At 41.8% G+C, this 20450-nt stretch overlaps 1 protein-coding gene across 1 annotated transcript; it reads left to right on the top strand.

Moving 5' to 3' along the window:
• The first annotated feature begins 1544 nt into the window (after positions 1-1544).
• PPIL6 (peptidylprolyl isomerase like 6) lies at positions 1545-17416 on the top strand. Its single transcript, XM_066610519.1, has 8 exons — positions 1545-1643; positions 4237-4332; positions 5624-5812; positions 8246-8308; positions 14359-14506; positions 15251-15307; positions 16504-16639; positions 17305-17416. The coding sequence occupies exons 1-8, from the start codon at positions 1545-1547 to the stop codon at positions 17414-17416; spliced, it is 900 nt and encodes a 299-aa protein (XP_066466616.1).
• Positions 17417-20450: the final 3034 nt, after the last annotated feature.

Raw genomic sequence — 20450 nt, 5'->3', positions numbered from 1 at the left:
TGCCAGTAGGAAATGTTTATAAATTCAGACGAAGCCCCATTTTTTTTCTGCTCAAAATGAAAGATTCTCATTATGGTCTTCCCAAGTGCTGAATACTAGAAGTTGCTAAGATTCTAGACTATCTGATTATTATGACAATTTTAAAAAATGAAGGCTAAAAATCATCTGCATGCCACTGATGACAGTTTAGCCAATTTCCATGGTTACATGATGAGGTCATGTAGCAATTTCTCTATTGCAGTGATTTTCATTTTGTGGCACACTGACAAGGCACTAAAATTGTCAAGGTACACCATCAAGTTTTTGACAATTGACAAGGCACACCATGCTATCAGTGGGGGCTCACATCCCCATTGGCCCTACTAATAAATAATCTTCCTCCAAATTCCTGTGGCACTCCTGTGAACCACTTGCGGCACACTATTGTGCCATGGCACAGTGGTTGAAATAGCTGCTTTATCCGTTCAACAACACAGTATTATGTGCTACAAGATTAGCCTTTGACTGTGATTCAATGACCTGCCCCAATGCCACAGGAGGATGTGAATGGTGCATGGCTTCTGGCTGCTGTTGGCAGAACTGCTCAGATTTTCAAGAGGGGCAAGCTAAGCAGAAGGGCCTCTGATATAAGGTGACCGGAAACCAAGGAAAGAAACGGTGGGACAAGTTGTAGTTTCAAGGAATGAAGGGGAAAGCAGCCTGCAAGATGGTAAACTTGGGGAGAGAGTGGACAGAACAGAGATCCATGTTGCAAGGAGATATGGAAGCCTAAAGCTAACATGTATATCTGCAATAACCAGGCAAATCTTGCCACGTACCTCTAATAATAGATTAGAGCCCTAATGGTGCAATTAAGGTATGCCAAAGCATTGATACTTATTTCCTTTTTTATGCATCAATTTTATACGACTGTACAGTCAGACAGTTCTCTGTAAGTGCACTATAATTAGAGTAATGCTTCCATTTTTTTCCCAAGTACTAATTCACTACTTTAAAATTAAAAAATAGTGCCACTAGTAACTGGAAAGAAGAATAACTGCAAGATAATAGTTTTCACCCTGTCTTCTTCATTGTATTACCTGCCCACTAAAGTCAATAAACCTACTCTGTACTACTGTAAATGGTTTGTTGACTATATCCTTCAGAATTGTACATAACACCTTATTTTGCAACTGTTACAACGTCCTGACCTCTTAACCAGCATGACAAAATACATTTATCTAATTATATCTGTCACTATCTTGTGACTCCTCCAATAAAAAACTAAAGGTGGAAATGCTGATAGTTTGAACTTTGGATCAGACTTACAATCACACACAGGGTGACTGCTTTTGTCTTCTCTCTTGCCTTGTGCAAGCACAAAAGAAACAGAGCACCAATCATGGGCTAGTAGAACTCACAGTTGGCCAGAATGGTTGCATCTGATTGGAGTTACTATGGTGCATGGAACTGTTTATATTCCTCCTCCAGTTGTTGTTTTTTTAGAGGAAGCAACAAGTGAAGCAGCCATAAGGAAAGGAGAAAAGACAGAAACTGTGTGAAGTATGTGGGCTAAGACTGCCAAGCAGCCAAAGGGGCAAAAAGTGGAGGTTGTGGGGCTTCTCACAGAAACCTCCTTTCACATCGCAGCAGCTGTAGCAGAGGTAATGTGGAGACCTCTCTTACTCTTACATCAGCAGTAATTTGCTAACATCACTTGTCTCATTTCTTGTATGCTGTTTATAAGGCTGTCTGCTTAATGGGCTATTTCATTACAAATACATATTGTTGAAACTTAATGCAAGGTAGATTGTTCCAGAGCATGAATGTGTATTGGGCTAGTTATTAATGATTTGTTAATGTTCTCAGACACTTTTATTATTACTTATATATTGCCATCCACATACACTGCACTTTAGAAAGAGAGGACAGGTCTCTGCCCCACGTAGCTTACAATCTAAAAAAATTAGATATGAGGTAGCCCAAAGGGGAAAATAAGGGGAGGGTAATTGGGAAAATATATGATTATTTCAGTTGTATGTACCTAGGTTTAGTTACTGGAAGATATGGGGACTAGGGGGGTTGTCAAAGGTTTTACCGAAAAGGAAGGTTTTTAGGAATTAAAAAATTAGTCTTCATTCCATACTGATGAGGCCAGCTGAAGCAGACCAGGCCTTCAGAGAATTGCCTTTCTCTTTATCATACTGAGATACTTTATCATCCTATACAAGCCTGCTCAGAAGTAAGTCCCACTATAGCCAGTGAGACTTACTTCCAGGTAAGTATGGATAGGATTGCAGCCTGAGGGCCCAATCCTATCCAACTTTTCAGCCACAGTACAGCAGCAATGCAGCCCTGAGGTAAGGGAACAAATGTTTCTGTACCTTGAGGAGGCCTCTGTGACTGCCTCCCCACCACATGATGCAGTGTGTGCCCCATTGGCATTGCCGCACCGGCACTGGAAAATTGGATAGGATTGAGCCCTGAGTCACTAGAAACAGTGTTACAAAATCATGATATGGAAGTTACCTGTGGGCTGGTTTGGATGAGACTTGCTGAACTTTGCATATTTGCACTGTGCACACATGCTCCTTTCACTTCTTGGCATGCTGAGGAGCATAGTTAATCTGCATTGGGTGCTAGTAGTACTACTTTATATGTACAGTACAGTAAAACTCCAATGGCTGGGCAGCTTTGGGACCAAGATGGTACTGAATTATTGGATATGCCAGACCATCAGGTGGTGCTATCCCATCCTCAATCTTCAGATCAAGTGTCCCCATTGTTATGGCAACAGGGTCACTACTTATATTACTGTCCAGATACTGTCCTTAGCACCAAGCCATTCAGGTTGTCCCTGAGTGGCTTCTACGGCTTGTCTCAGTAACACCATCACTGAGCTGGGCATGACTGCATCTGTGCAGGAGCAGGTATGATCAATAGTCCACACCCAAAGTGGAAGCACTCCCGTTCAATATTGATGCCGGATTAACAGGAATGCTGGACAATTAGGTGCCAGACTGAATGTTACTGTAGTATGTTAGCAGCATGTTTAGAGAAATTCAGAAAAACTACCTCTCCAGGTAATTAAGCTAAAAAGACATGATATGCTGGGAAATTAGAGGAGCGTGTCCAGCATGGTCACTGGCTTGGTAAATATCATCTGTAATATGTAATAATAAAGTACCCTTTAGTAATAATTTTCATCCAGTTTTTCTGTGAAATACATTTCCTTAAGATTCCCCAATAGTTTCAGCATTTAATCAATACTGTTAGAACTAGGACATTTTGTGGCAATCTACAAGATTACTAGAATATGTAAAAGGTGCATATCTGACCATAGGAGAGGGTGCTGTTAAGTGAGAGTAAAGTGAGAGTAAAGAGACAATGGAAGGGCTGTGGGCAATTTATCAGAACCAGACATGATTACTCAGAGGGACGACATCAGAAGGAATGAAAACGGACCTCTGTTTGCATTTGTGTATAAACTGAACCATGGATAGTCTACACTTGCTGGGGCTACAAGTAATTTAAAGGGTAGGGTTGGCATCAGTGTGAGGCAAGAGGAGTAGCCTCAGGAAGAGGTGTACACTATAAATGGAATCTAGAACCCGGTCTTCACACAGATGCAGAAAGTCAAAGCTGAAAGTCCAATGGAAAACAGAGGTAGGGAACCAAGGGAGCCAAACAAGCAAGGCAAGAAACTCATTGCTGTCCAGGCAAAGATGCAGAACCTGAGAATATTTATAGTCAGGTCAGTGAAGTCCACTGGGCTGTAGGGGTTTGGTTGTGCTGGAGCAAGAAAAGTAGAATATGGCCTTATTCACCACTTATCCTATGATTTCAGCTGGAAATCCTTCCATCAAGGGTGGTCAATATTATATTATCCTCATTTTGCAAGTGGGAGGGGCTGAGATTGAGGGAGAGAAGCAGAAAGAAAGCTATGAACAGCTGGGGCAGGATCTGCACCAGGGACTTCCAGACTCAGATCATATAATTAGCCCCTGTTGCTGCTCATTCTGTGGGAGGTAGAATTGCAAGTACCTCTATTTTTTTTAATCATAATTACCTACCATAACACTTCACCACAAACACAATTCTATCACCATGGAAATATGGTTGTATAAATCTGCTCACTGTATCTGTCCACTCAACATATAAGTCCACTCACCATATGTGTTGTGAGAGCACCATTATACAATATCAGTGGGTATGTATTTTACTTTTTTAAAGCTGCTTTTTATTTTGAACATCTAGGCTCTGGGGCGGAATTTTCCAACCATGATAGCAGAGCCAAAAATAATTCCTCTGCTGGAATTTGCATGGGATGAATATCTACAGGAGAAAAAAAAGGTATGTTTTCCTTCCAAAACAAAGTGAATTGGCTCAAATCACCTTACAGCACACACTCTCTTGCAAGATTCAGACTAAAGATGCTTCTGCTTCTCCAGATTCTATTCATAAGAGTTCCCCCCCCCCCCCCAGAACTGAGGTTTGAGCTGTGTGGTCCTGAGCACAGAGAAAGCTTAAACACACAAGTAGTTTTCAGTGTCTGATTAGTTCTTGCTTGCATTAATTTTAAGCTTGTACTTAAAGGTATGAGGTCTTTTATTGCATTTTAAAAACTAATCCATCTCTCATTTTCTGATCTCATTCCTCTTTGATCTTCTGCAGCTCTTTCTGCATAGACACCACACACACACACACGCACGCATGCACGCACGCACGCAAACAAAAGCAAAGATTTCATGAAGATTAAGAGAGACAATGAGGGTAAAATATACTGCCTGAGTGGAGCACTGCATACAAACATTTGCAGCACAATTCTATACATGGAACCCATCGTGCTAAACAGGGCTTGCTCCCAGGAAAAGGTGTATAAAATTCAGCCTTATAATGTGATCCTTTGCATGTTTCCTCAGACATCTCATGGAGTTCAGTGAGACATACTAACTAGGAAAATGCATAGGATTGCCCCTTTTCTCATTGGTAGATACTCTAGCCTGGTGATTGAGATAACAAAACCCTATTTACAATTAGAAGATTTGCCTGCAGGTTGGTGCTCCAGCTTGCCACTGCAGGAAACCTACCTGAAAGGAACAGGTAGGTTCTATACCTTTTTCTCACAAGGTATATCCAACAAGGAACATTACAGGAGGTTTGTGTATCCTTGTATAAACACTCACAAGCACTATTCATGAGCACCATCCAGAATAAGGTAAGTGGGAGCCCAGTCCTATCCAATTTTCCAGTGCTGGTGATTTTTGTGCCAGTAGGGTGTGCACTGCATCACACCCTAGGGGCAGTGAAGAGGCAGTCACAGGGGCCTTCTTAAGGTATGGGAACATGTGTTCCCTTTCCATGGGGCTACACTGTGGCTACACTGGAGCTGGAAAGTTGGATAGGATTGGGCCCTAAATTGTCATTCTGTCTCCTGGTCTAGCAAAATACACACAGCATTTGTCAGAGAGGGTCCGCAAAAGTATCTGCAACTTACAAAGCAAATGAAGCCCTTGCTTTGAGATCCATTCTTCTGTGTATTTTTAATTAACTCACTACTGTAAAATCTGCATGTTCCATTCATTGTTTCTCTACTGAATACACTTCTGATTCTTAACATTGTCCTTTTGTCTTCTAAATGCAGGAGTTGAAAGGGGAAACATGGGAATATCCTTCTAATGTGATGTGCTTTATTGACGGCCAGCTCATTGGAGATGAGAAAATGCTGCTCCATTGGGCTTATGATGTTTGGCAGTATAAAGATGTTAAAACTACAGCCCTTTACCAAGCTATTGTGGAGGATTTTTTCACCAAACACATGAAAGGCAAACAGGTGTGTTTGTGGTTTTCGGGTGGTAATAGGATAAACTGTGAAAACTTAGAGTCTGACAGAATAATCATATTGCTCTTGTCCTTGTTAAAATTTGTCTTTAAAGTCTGGGCACCATAGTTGAAATTGGGTTCTGACTGGTTGTGACATTATGTGATTTTGTTTTTCTTGAGTCTTATTAGCTCAGTTTAGGTGATCCTACAAACCATGATTTAGAAGATCATGAAATGTTAGTGTTGGAAAGGACCTTGGGAGTCATCTATTCCAATCCCTGCTCAGTACAGGCAACTGCTACAGCATCCCTGACAGGTAGCCATCCAGCCTCTGCTTGAAAACCTCCAATGAGGGAGCATCCAGTACTGCATCAGGCAGATGTTCCAGTTCAGGACCATGTTGTAAGCTTCCACATTTGCACATGCCATCATCCACTCTACCCATTCTGTGCAGTGACATCTGAATCAAACTTCGGTTAGCTCCAAACTCCTATTTTTAAATCTCTTAAATTGTTGGTTGAAGGTTAGTGTGAACCATAGTTAGTCAAATTTCAGACATTGCAGCAAACTATGGTTAGAAGAGAAACCAGAAAATGGAAGACAGAATCTGCATGCAAGAGACAGGAGATGTAAGAGGCGGGAGATGTGTTCCTGATCCTACACACCATGGTCTGGATGTTAAGAACATGATGTCTATACCAGGCCAGTGTACAGCTTGGCTTCCTTGCAGTGGCAGCCAATAGGTGCTTGGGCCTCTGCTTTTTCATGACTGCCAATTAATGGAGCAACATAAAAGCCCAGTGCACATTCCAAGATCCAGAGCATGTTCTGAATAACACGATACACCAACCCCATTGAAGTTAGCAGGGCATTCTCTATATGGGTGACCTTCTGGGAACTCTGGGAATGCTGCCCTGAGCTCCCTGGAAAAAAAATGGGATACTTTCAATATTTTTTCACCCTCTGAAGTCATTATTGACCAGAGAGAACCAAGGGCAGTAAACGTTGGATAGGACTGGGCCCATAGTCTAATAACCCAGAAAGCGAGACCATTAAAAAAAAAATTATTATTGCCACCCAAAACTTATTTGCTAGGCTCCTTAGCTTCTTAAGTTCTGTTTTGTTTCCTTCAGCAGAACTTAACAAACTGTTCAAGAGCGGTACAAGCACGGAGCTCCTCATGCACAGCAAAGTGCTTTCAACAAACCGACATGCCTGAGGATCTATGGATCACTGCCCTTGAGTCACTACATCCTATTTTGTTTGCCTCTAAGTTGCATTTGTTCTTGTTCTAACCGACTATTTCTGGCTTACTGTGAGTGCTTCCTCTGCCTCAGCCCTGGTCATGTTCAGCAATTGTCTCTTTTAAATTGATTGCACTGCTTTTATGGGTCTTTGATGTTTTTATGTGTTAGTGTTATTACTTGGCTATTGTAAGACATCTTTGAGATTTTTTTTTTTTTAAGAAAAGGTGAGGTTAATCTTTTAGACAGCTAAACATTTGTGGTCATTGCAGACTACAGGCTTTTCTTTTTTCTTTGAAAGAGAAGACATCTGTATCCTTTAATGCACCAGTTTTCAAACAGACAAAATTGGGAAAATCTGTAATCAAGCAGACAGGCTGCCATCCCAGTATTATTATTAATTATTAATGACATTTATATACCATTTTTCAACTAAAAGTTCACAAAGCGGTTTACAGAGAAAAATCAAACAACTAAATGGCTCCCTGTCCCAAAAGGGCTCACAATCTAAAAAAATGCAAATAAATACCAGCAGACAGCCACTAGAACAGACAGTGCCGGGGTGAGGTGGGCCAGTTACTCTACCCCTGCTAAAAAAGGAGCACCCACTTGAAAAAGTGCCTCTTACCCAATTAGCAGGGGTTAATTAGCAGTATCAATCTCCCTTACTCTCAATTGCACAGCCATAGGAGTATGCTGGACATGTGTTAAGTGCATTCTCAGTTCACACAGGTGGCAATGAGGCCCAGTGTGCCTTACCCCACATCCTCAGCAAATGAACGTGAATGTTTACTGGGGTGGGAGTCGGGTGGGACCAGCAGGGCTCTGCTCTGCTGTATTCTGAATTCCGTGTCAGGCCAGAAGGCCTGATATGCACTCTCTCAAGTCTGTACCAGCAAAATAGCTGGCACAGACTTGAGAAGCCCCATTGTAGGGCTTGGGGATTTCCTCAGAGACCTCTGGCTGCTTCCTGGTACCTGCTGGAGTAGCCTGCTTTGGTGGTGGTGCTCCAGCGGACACTGGGAAGCTCAAGATTGGGCTGTGATTCAGTATAGTGTAAGGCAGCTTCTATATCCTTATTAAGTGAACTGCAACTATTTGCCTTCCAAAATGTGAGTAATGTTCCAAAGAGAGGTCTGTATCTGATTATACAGAGTATTCCACCTTGAAAACTGGTTTTCACTTCTTTATCTTGGCAGCACGTGTTCGTATACTTGGACATAGCTATTGATGGGGAACCTGTAGGACAATTGCTGTTTGAGGTAAGTTACAGAAGAAGAATCCAACCTTGGATGCTTTGCATTTGCTTCACATTTGCAGATTTATATTCTACATCAGGAGTTTCCAAACTTTTCAGTACAAGGGCCACATCATATATTTTACACATTTTCATGGGCCAAAAAGAAAAAATCAGTTTTAGAACTGAATGGATGAAATTTAAGTGAATAATAAGTTTTACCTGGATCTTTTTTTGTAATCAGCATGATATGATTCAGAACAAAAGAGAAATGTGACAATTATAAAGAAACAATGCTGTATTTAAACTGAAAATTATGTATAATGAATAAATGTCAAATAATAGCAAATGCTTTGACAAAAAACAAGTTGCTGCGGGCAATAATTTTGTGGCAGGCCAGATGTGGCCCCCAGGCCATAGTTTAGAGACCACTGTTCTACATCAAGGAAATACAACTGACTGCAATGAAGAAAATGTATTTGTTTAAAATGGAATGTTAACCTACTGAAATGTAATCGTGCATTCTGACTTCCAGGTCAGTTCTTGTGGGATTGGATTTGATCTGTTTGTTTATATACACATACCAAAAACTGAAATGTCACAAAGACAACAGGTCATTCATTCTGAATGGCAGTAGCCATTTTGAAGCTGGCTTTGCCAAGCTGAAACTGAAAAGGAGGAAGTGTCTGGATGCTGATTCTTTGCTCCTTTAAAGCGTCAACTGAAATGACTGTGTTTACAGCATTCTATTTTTTAAATTTTATGGCTACAACTTACAGTTGATTAATTCATTCAATTAGTCCATTAGAAAACATGTTGATCTACTAAAAAAGTGCCCCAATTAATCAGACAGCAGTCCTTATGATTCAGATTAGTGAGTCCTTATCAAACCTGCAGGCCGGAAGAGCTGTCTTGAAAGAGGCAGGTCCTCCAGTGTGAGAGTGAAGGACTATTACCTCGTCTATGGTGGTGCTGACTGCACATGTGTACAACATCTTTAAAAACTGTGCTTTTCTCTTTTTTAGAATTGTTTTTAGAATAATTTTTGTTTCTCTATGCAGTTTTCATTCATTAATCAATTTACTGAAACTTACATGATTAATCAACTAAGATTTGAGGGACACCCCCCCCCATTTATTTGCTTATTAAATGTCTGTATGCTCCTCACATGAACTCTCTGGGTGATTCACAATACAATAGAACAAAATCCACTGATTTTGTTGCCTGTACTGTTTAAATTTTATATCTTAAATCAGTGTTCTATGAACAGAAGACTACAGTGGGGCAGGAGAAAGCTGATTTTCACAGAGACAGAAAATTAATATACAGTAGTATAAGTAGCAAAGGAGGAGCAAAGTACTGTATATCCTGTTTTGGGAGTTATGTCTGGATCTGGCCCATGCAGGGCCTAGGAGAGGGGGGTAAAGGGGGTAATTTGTACCTGGGCCCAGGGTCAGAAAGGGGACCCAGGAGTCAAAGGAGGGGGCCCAGAAAGTTCCTGGGATCTGACATTTTCCTATCTCACCTGAATTCGCTGCCTGCACATGATGCTGGGAGCACAGCCATGAATATGCAGTGGCAACTGCTGCTGCAAGCTATACACACCGGGCCCAGGAATGCATCCATGACCATCCTTAACACTGTATCAAATCTGGGAGGAAACTGGCCTGATGCAGTAGCTCTTCAGCTTCTGGATCCAGTAACCATGAAGAAGTGGATAGGAGCTGGGGTGGGGGGGAGGGACCAGCCAGCAGAGAGCAGACGTGCCTTTCTCGAGCTCTTGAAGGGCACTCTGATTTTTCCCAAAAACTGTGGATCTGAGGAGACCCGGGGATTGTTTGTCAGGAGAGACAAACTCCTCCATGTGATGGCTGATTCCTGAGGAGATAAAGCCCGGCCAGGGGGCTTTCCCAGGAGATTCCACCATCTTGGCAGCAATGGTGAAGAATTCATGTTGAATCAAGCTGAAGGCCCCAGCAGGGAAAGACTTTGAAAGACTTAAGTAAGTGTTATTCCATTTGTGTATGCCTGGCGTGGATTGAATAATTGACTGCCTGATTTGGGTTTTTTTGCCGTGAGAAGAAGGGGGGGAGGTTCCCCCACTCAGCTATTTATCGGTGTGAGGAGAAATCATAGAAGAGATTTACTAAGCTTGTTAGGATTATCTGAAAATATAATTACAACTTTATAACTTTGAATTCCGGTGGACTACAAATTAATTGTCCTTGGATAAAGTTTGAGTATTGGAGCATTTATTGCCTTGATTTTATACTTTCGTTCTGGATTGCCTGAAAATGGCTGAATGTTTTGACATTCTTGCAGACTGAGGAATGTTGGTTGCCAAGGCTACAAGTATAAATAAGAGATAAGAGAACAGAAACAAAACAAGAACAGTGCGCCAGTGATGTCTAGTGGATTTAAAAAGACATTGCAAGAATTGGATTTGTGTTTATAAGTGGAGCAAGGAAGATAATATGCTGAGGACATCTAGTGGTCTTAAAGAGCATTGCAAGCAAAAGATATTTGAGTTCCACAGGAAGGAAGAATGAAGATGGCGAGTAAGAAAGTCCGAAGTTTGCCAGCATCGGAGACGGGATTTGGAAAATTAGTACAAGAGGAAGTGAACAGGAAAGACTGGAAACAGACTATGCAGGACAACATGGAAAAACTGTTGGCAATGGTACAGCAACAAATAAATCAATCTGCACAGATTCAAGCCAGCGTGGATGTTTTAACTAAACAATTAGATGAAGTTAGTGGACACCTGATGGATGTGAAAAGTACACCAGAAGAAAATAAACAAGAGATTGAGAGATCAGGACAAAAGATAAGAAAAGATCAAGCTAAAATATTGGAGATAGAAGAAAATCAGCACGACGCAGAGACAACATTAATGGAAATTCAGATGGATAGTGCAGCTCGAGTGGTGAGGATACAAAATATACCAGAAGAGAAAGAAGAAGATACATTACAACGGATTGTTAGATTAATATCAGAATGGATTGATACACCAAAGAAGGAGATACCGAAAGTATTGGATTCAGTGAGAAGAGTGAGCACTTTTTATTTGAGAAAACACGAATTACCAAGAGAAATTCATGTGAAATTCATCAGAACCTTTTATAGAAATAAATTACTGAAGGCTTCACAGGAAAAGAAATGGACAGTGGATGACAATAAAGCTAGAATTCTGAGACATGTTCCATGGAGTGTGAGGAAGAAGAGAAAAAAGAATTGTCAAGGCAAGGTGTGGAGACTGGCTGGTGGACGTGCCTATAATTAGATTCAAGATTTGAAAGAGACAAATAAGAAGGTTTTTATATGGAATAGACACCATTTGATAGACTATTGCTAGAAACAAAAGAAAAATATATAAAAGAAATGTATATGTTTTTATTGGATTTTGAGACGTAAGAAAAAATAATGTATGATAAAATGGGTATAAAATATAGACTATAATATCACAATAGATCAATGGGAACAGATCTAGAAGCATGATATAAAACTTATTAGAACAACAAATTTTAAAGAAAAGATATATAAAATGTTTTATAGATGGTATATGACACCAAAAAATGGGTAAAAATAAAACAGAATATATCAAGTAGTTGTTGGAAGTGTAAATGTGTGGAAGGAACATGTGGTGGATACGTAAAAAAATGCAAATCTATTGGAGAATGGTAAGAAATGTAATACAAGAGATTGTCGAATTTATGATATTGCTGAAACCTGAATTATTTTTGCTTAGTATTATTTTAGATGTTATAAAGAAAATGATGTGTATTTAGTTATGATTTTAATTGTAGTAAGAATTTTTTATGTTAGATATTGGAAGGATTTTAAAATATTAATGAAAGATGAATTAATAGAGAAAATAATGACGCAATGGACAGGTGTTCAGATATTTTGGATTAATAACGAAAACCAACACAAATTGAGCAATGGAAATCTTTTTATGCTTGGTTGAAAATGAAGTTTTAGAAATATATGATAGGGCATTTACATGGTTGTATTACATATATATTATCTTTGATATACGATATATGTATGATGAATGAAAAATGATATTAAGAGGTAAATTTAGAAGAGAAAATTCATTAAAATATGTAATGATTTATTAGTTGTAGTGATATATGATAATGATATATGATTTCCTAAACCGTTTTTTGTGTGTGTGTGTGTAGTGGTGTCATGTTTTTTGTGTTATGTGTGTTTGTTTATATTTGTTTTTGGAAAATAAAAAGTGGATAGGAGCTCAGGGACCCAGCTGTAGGGCTACAGGTGCTGCAAAAGTTCATTTTGGTACACACAGGATACTTTCCATCTTAGTGTGAGCCTAAATACAATGATGCTAATTTCTGCAATGAATTTTCTATATTTCTGTTTGGTTTTCCATATTCCTTTATTTAAATACCAGTGCCGCATGGTCGGGTGGACCTGGGCTCCACATCAAGAAGCCTGGTACACCTGGACTCCAAAGACCACACTGGCACCCTCCCCCTGCCTTATTTCCCCTCTGTTCTGCCTGCATCCATTGTGCCCCTCCCCCTTGGGGAAGGGGCCCAAAAGAAACTTTGTACCCCCTGATAAAATTCCTCTGAGGCCCTGGGCCCAAGTCCACCTTCTGCCTACTGCCTTCTGTGATGCTCACATTTTAACCCCATCTCTCCTGCATTTTCCCATTACTTCTACATCACTGGTTCCCAACCTGTGGTCCGTGAGACCCTGAGAAGTGATCTGCAAGCTTTCAGGGGAAAAAATCACCTTTGATCACTTTCAGTGCCTTGCTGTGCAAGCAATCTCCCACAGAACACCAAAGAGGGAGGAGAATGGATTACCCACAGCCACAACCACCAAAGTGTCAGCTGTGGGCAGGCCATTTTTCATCCTCTCTGATAGTCCATGGGGTGGGGGGGCTGTTTGGGAGACAGACCACAAGAGAGGATGGAGACGAGACTCTCCACAACCACGTGGTCCACAACAATTCCAATTTTTGGCTCAGTGGTCCGCGGGCTCCTAAAGGTTGGGAACCACTGTTTTACATCAACCACCTCCTGCACTTCCTTGGCATTTCCCTGTGCATCTCCCCCATCTCTTGCATTTTCCACCCCCCCATCAAACTTACCCACTTTTCGTTCCAGCTGTTTTCTTATTTTTTCCTACTCTGCCATTTCAAAAAACAGAGGGAAAGGGGTGAGGAGACAAAACTACATGATCTCCTCTACTCACTTCCTTTGTCTCTTCCCCATTTTCTGTCTTTTAAAAGGAGGAGGGTGAGTGGGGCAATGGATGCCAGAGTAAGACTATATCCAACCAGCAGGCCAGCCCTGGGTATGTCAAAGGCATTTTGGGGGCTTTTGGTAGTTTATTAAATCTACCAAAGATTTGCATTATTATTGAATTAACTTTGGTAGATTATTTTCTCCCATTTTAAAACTTCTGCATATTACCATGAGGGCTAGATGCTTGCTTTTACTACATGTCACATTCAGGAATGTTCTAGACCAGGGGTGCCCAAACCCCAGCCCTGGGGCCACTTGTGGCCTCTCAATGTGGCCCTAAGGGAGCCCCCAGTCTCCAATGAGCCTCTGGCCCTCCGGAGATTTGTTGGAGCCTACACTGGCCTGGCGCAACTGCTCTCAGCGTGAGGGCAACTGTTTGACCTCTCAAAAGAACTGCGGGATGAGGGCTCCCTCCACTGCTTGCTGTTTCATGTCTGTGATGCAGTAGTGGCAGCAAAGGAAAGGCCAGCCAGTGCAAGGCATTTTATTGGCCTTGAGCTATTGCAAGACCTTCATTCATTCACATAAGTTCATCTTTAATATATTCATTTATGTAAACTTATGTAAATTTATTCAAATTTAAAATGTAAATTAATTCTTTTTTTCCTCCGGCCCCCCACAGTGTCAGAGAGATGATGTGGCCCTCCTGCCAAAATCTTTGGACACCCCTGTTTTAGACTTATGGAGTGAGTGCAAAGTGATATGGAATATATAGTCCATGTGATACTGTATTTATCTTCACTGATAACACAAGGCACTATCTTATTGCTCCGTTTCTCTCTTCATTTGCTAGCTCTATTCTGATATTTGCCCCAGGACATGTCGGAACTTCTGGTGTTTGTGTACGGGAGAGAAAGGGACTTCTGAGAAAGGGCTGCAACTTACATACCAAAACTCTATATTTCACCGACTTGTAAAAAATGGCTGGATACAAGGCGGAGGTGGGTTTTAAAGCCTATTCAAATGTATCATAGCTTTGAAGCTGTACCATGTTGTCCTCCTCAGCATGTATAATTGTTAATGCATCAAAATAGTTACACTTTGAGATTAAATTAATATTTATGTCATATGCTTGTAAGATGAAACCTGAATGTTTTCATAGGCATCCCAATCATTTGCAATCGTAAACACACTTAGAACCCAATCCTATGCCTGTCTAAGAAGTAAGTCCCATTATAATCAATAGAGCTTACTCCCAGGAAAGTGTGGATAGGATTGCAGCCTTACTTGGGAGCAAGTCCCATTGAACTAAATAGGATTTACTGTTGTGTAGACATGCCTAGGATTGTACTTTAAGAGGATTTTATTGAGAGTTTTATGCAGATGTTATTGTGTGGAAGCATTTTGGTTAAAAAAAACACACACCAAAAAAGCAATTCAGCACAAATCCACCAACCAACCATCAATTACAGAGCAGTTCAGCTGAAAAGTCCTTAGTATTATTATTAACAATATTTATATATCACTTTTCAACGAAAAGTTCACAAAGTAGTTTACAGAGAAAATCAAATAACTAATGACTATAAATTAATGCTATGAATTTGATTTACCACTCTTATGGTGAGTTAACGTAGATATAAAAATTATATTCAATAGTGCATCATTGTAAATTTCCATGTTCTTTCTTCAGTGCTGAAGAGACAAATATATAACCTTAGTTTTCCCCCCTCTCCATTAATATACAGACATAGATGAAGGAAGAGGAAATGGTGGTGAATCAATTTATGGGCCAGTGTTTGCAGGTAAGAGTTTGTTTCTTTGTTTAAAAGATTTTATACTCCTATGCTCAAATGGTGCACAATAAATAATAAAAATAATACAACAAATAAAAGCATTTGAATAAAACAATTTAAAACGATACAGGATTAAATGATATGGTTAAAAATATAAAACAGCAACAACATAAAAGCAATGGCATAAAAGGAGCAACAGAAGATAAAAAGTGTCCCTAGGAGGTCCTCCTCCCTCCTCAAATGCAAAGCAAAATAAAGAAGTTTTTAAACCCTTCAGAAACCATATAAAGAGGCTGTTCCTCAGATGCTCCGGTAGCTGATTCCAGAGATGGGGTGTCACAACAGAAAAGGCCCTCAACCTTGCCACCATCCCCTTGGCTTCAGATGGCAGCAGGGCCTTATTTTATGATTGTAAGAGACATGCAGGATTATATGGGGTAAGGGGATCCTTGAGGTAGCCTAGTCCTATGCTGCAAAGGACCTTTAAAGGTCATCACCAACACCTTGAAGTGGGCTTGGAATGAAATGAAATGGGCTAGTGTAGCTGCCAGAGCAACAGCATGGCAGGCTCAGCCCAACTCAGGTCAGTGACCAACTGGGCCGCCACATTCCACTCACTTCCCACCCTATTCCATCCCCTCCTTGCCTCTCTCCTGACCCCTACGTGGTCTTACCATCCACGTCAGGTGTCCAGTGTCCGCCACTGTGCGGAACCAGCAGCTCACTGCCTGCAGCAGCAGCCAATCCATGCTTGCAGGCATCATTGCGTTTGCAACAGCCATGAAGATGTTTATGCGGCCAGAATGCTTGTTCCAGCGGGGAAAACAGTTCATAGGATTGAGCAGTAAGTCTCTAGCTTGCATATTCTCCTGCTCTCCATCCTTCCTCCTTCACACGCAATCTGAAGCTTCTGTTCATTCACAGTCTGTAATAATGGACAAATACGGTAAACTATGATTTGTGCAAACAGTTGTTAATAAACCAGAATATGAAATCAGGATGGAATGGGAAATTAGTTTGTTACAATCCATGAAAGGAAGCTTGAAAGCAGAAGGCGCATAAGCTTGAAGCTTGCATTCTTATCAAGCTAAACTATGGTTTAGTGTTGTGTGAATTGGAATATCAGGAAAGAGACAGAAACCTGGAAAAAGTGAACCAATGGAAAGAGGAAAACAATCATTGTGCACATATTAACTTCTTCCTAGATGAAAGTTTTGCAGTCCCACATGATAGACGAGGGGTCCTTGGCATGGTCAACAAAGGACGCCACACCAATGGGTCCCAGTTCTACATCACACTACAGGCAGCACCCTACTTGAATGACAAATATGTGGCTTTTGGGTAAATATTTTGACTTAAATAGATCCCAAGTACAAGTGTTGCATGTGACAGAAGTAAAATGTGGGAGCTAAAACAGCTTTGATGGGAAAATGACAGCCCAGTCCTAACCTGTGCTAGATACAGTGCAGGCCAGCTCAACCCAGGGCAAGGGGAATTAATTCCCTAGGTAACACAGCTGCAGTCCCTATGGGGCTACTTGGGACTGCGCCACTTCGAGCAGTCCAGTACTGTGCCAGGTTGCCTGGGAGAGGGCTTAGGATCCAGCCCAAGTGCCGGATCCTGGCTCGATCCCCCTTCTGGGCCCGGCTCACCCATGGGCCCTTCCAGCACCTGCCCACCCCAGAATGCCTCAGTTTTGCCCTCTCCCCAACCCCCCAACCCCCATCCCGGCCCGAATCAGCTGGCACTAACTCACCTGTCATCAGCAGGGATTTGTTGTGGGGAGGCTGGCACGTGTCCTTACACCAGCCTCCTCAAGGAGATGCAAATGAGCTTTATGGCACGTTTGTGACTGTCCCAGGCCAGTGCAAGGGACTTGTGCCAGCCCAGAGTGTGCTTAGGATTATGCTCTGAAGCACTTAGACTTGTTCAGCTTTGTGATATGACTGGAATTGAAAATAATTGCTGTGATTTCCTAGTATTTACATAGATTTTATCTTTCATAGACAGGTGATCAAGGGTTCATCAGTTCTCCGGAAATTGGAAGCAGTCAACACATTCAATGAGAGGCCAATTGTAGAATGTAGAATTATTGACTGTGGAATTTTTAATCCATGATTATGTTATGTTAGATTTTTGAACTGTAATGTAACAGTGGTTGAAAAAATGTTTCAAAAATATTAAAGTAACCTTTTCACTTTTAGAAAACAAATCTAAAACATTTTTCATTGAAAAAGCAAGCCACTCTCTATTGATCTGTAACCAAGGGAGTTGCATGGGAAATTATTTAATATAGATTTTCCTGGAGAAGAATACAGGAGGGCCACTCCTGCTCCTTCAAGGAGAAAGTAGGAAAAACAGCTCCAAAGGATTCTAGACTGGTTGCAGATTAATGCAGTGCAGAAGGGAAGGAATGCCCCCTTTAAAAGAAGGGACTAGGAGAGAAAGAGACAACATAAATTATTTAACTAAAAAAAATTATCGCATCTGATTTATGATCTGGATAATGATGCAACCACTATGCACAAATAAAAACTGAGGAAAGGACCTGCAATGAAGTTTAGCCTATCACTGAGGATGAGCTATGCACTGTTCTGCATTCAACAAAAGATACTGTTCACCATATGGTGGCTCAGGGTTATGTTTGCTAACCTAATTAATAGTCCAGTTAAGATGCAGTACTGAGACACGTTTTAATCCCATTACCTTCGCAAGGGTCAACCGTCTAATCTTTTCTCTTAACTGGATCGTGCAATAGGTTGTTAATAATATACCATGAAGATTATGATTCTGTGGCAAAGGACATGAGTAGGGAGAACATGTGCTCAACAGTGATAAGGTAGATGTTAATATAACTGAGAGGCTGGAAAATGATATGAAGTGGGGAATAAATAAGGGAGTACAGAATAATGAGAGAATGGATGGTGACTAATAAAAATAGTGATCCATGAGCCCATGGGGAGGAAAGCGGCTGGGAAGACATAATTCTGAGTAGAAAAGTAGCCCAAGTGGAAAGGATTAATCACTTACTCACCATGTGTTGGGTCTCCTGCTCAAGACTGAAGGTTCCTGTAGCTGCTTTTCATTTTTTAAAAAATCTCAGGGCAGCATTGCACACAGCTGCACACTATCAATAGAAACTCCTTCAAAAGTCACATGAAGGATTTTTGCACAAGTGGAACTCTTCTTTAGTGCACGAAAGGAACTTCTGCCAATGGTACACCACTCCACCAAAGTTCTGGATACTGTAAGGGCCCAATCTTATCCAACTTTCCAGCACCGGTGCAGCCACAATGTAGCCCCAAGGTAAGGGAACAAATGTTCCCACACCATGAGGAGGCCTCTGTGAATGCCTCTCCACCACAGGATGCAGTGCATACCCCATTGGCACAGCTGCACAGGCACTGGAAAATTGGAAAGGATTGGGCCCTAATTTGGCTAAATACAATGAAGCATCAACAAAAAAAAATGATATAATGTATGAGCTTTCTGCCAACTGTATTTTGCTACAGTAGTGCTGTAATCCAAATGGTTCTTCATAGTTGGAGTGCTTTCCCCAACCCATATCTTTTCGAAACGAAAGGTCTAGCAAAGTATTCTGTCATCCTTAGGTAAATAAGGGCCCAATCCTATCCAACTTTCCAGCACCAGTGTAGCTGCAATACAGCCGTGAGGCAAGGAAACAAATATTTCCATATCTTGAGAAGGCCTCTGTGACTGCCCACCACCACAGGATGCAGAACATGCCCCATTTGTATGGCTGCACTGGCACTGGGAAATTGGATAGGATTGGGCTCTTAAAGACTGAAGTCAGAACTAGAAACAATGATGGCTTGCTGCTGGAAACAGCAACCCTATGTTGAGTTCTCCCATGTATGGAAATTGTCATGTTGTGCATTTCTCTGGTTTCCATTAATGTGAACAGGTGTGAGGAAATGCACATGATGAGATTTCATGCCATCTCATGCCATTCATAAATGCAATTTATGGAAAGCGCAAGGGGAACTTTGCAAGGGTTTCTGCTGTTTGTATAGCAAAACTCTGCCATTGGCATATTTAGTTCCGGGCTTTTATTCTCCTAGAGCCCAATCCTGTGGTCAGCGGCACGGATCCGTGCTGCCGAACACAGTTGCAAATGTGCCATAAGGCACATTTGCGTGGCTCACCGCTAGGCTCCCAGCCATGCTAGCCCAGCGCCAGCCGATGCTGGGCTAGCGCGGGGCGGTTGCCCAGGTTCCGCAGCTGGGTGGTCTCCTGGACCGCAGAGCAGCAGAACGGGAGCGGGGGGTGTAGATGGGGGCGTGGAGGAGGCGTTCCGGGGAGGGGGGAGGCTGGTGGGGGCGGGTGGGGGCGGGTGGGAGGCGTACCAGGGTGCGGGCAGGCGGAGGATTTTGGAGCTGTGCTCCGCAGCTCTTCAACCTCTCCAGAGGAAAAAGCTTTTCAACCTCTCCAGAATGAGAGCAAAGTCCAAAGTCCAGCTGAAATGTCTGCGTGACTTCCTCTTTGCCGACGATGCAGCAGTCACCACCCACTCTGCCAAAGATCTCCAGCAGCTCATGAACTGTTTTAGAAAGGCCTGCCAAGACTTTGGACTGACAATCAGCCTGAAGAAAACACAGGTCATGGTTCAGGATGTGGACTCACCTCCCTGCATTACAATCTCTGCGCATGAACTGGAGGTTGTCCATGACTTGGTGTACCTTGGTTCAATGATCTCCGACACTCTTTCTCTCGATACCGAGCTAAACAGATGCATTGGCAAAGCAGCTACCACATTTTCCAGACTCTCAAAGAGAGTCTGGTCCAACAGGAAGCTGACGGAATATACCAAGATCCAGGTCTACAGAGCTTGCGTCCTGAGTACACTTCTGTACTGCAGCGAGTCATGGACTCTTCGCACACAACAGGAGAAGCTGAACGCTTTCCACATGCTCTGCCTCCGACGCATCCTCGGTATCACCTGGCAGGAGAAAGTTCCAAACAACACAGTCCTGGAGCTGGAATCCCCAGCATGTATGCACTGCTGAAACAGAGACGCTTGCATTGGCTTGGTCATATCGTGAGAATGGGCGATGGTTGGATCCCAAAGGATCTCTATGGATAACTCATGCAAGGAAAGCGCCCTACGGGTGGACCACAGCTGCGCTACAAA

The sequence above is a fragment of the Tiliqua scincoides genome, chromosome 1, assembly GCF_035046505.1.
Source record: "Tiliqua scincoides isolate rTilSci1 chromosome 1, rTilSci1.hap2, whole genome shotgun sequence".
In the NCBI taxonomy this organism is placed as follows: domain Eukaryota; kingdom Metazoa; phylum Chordata; class Lepidosauria; order Squamata; family Scincidae; genus Tiliqua; species Tiliqua scincoides.
Note: the sequence above shows the minus strand (reverse complement) of the source record. Positions and strands in the feature narration are given on the sequence as shown.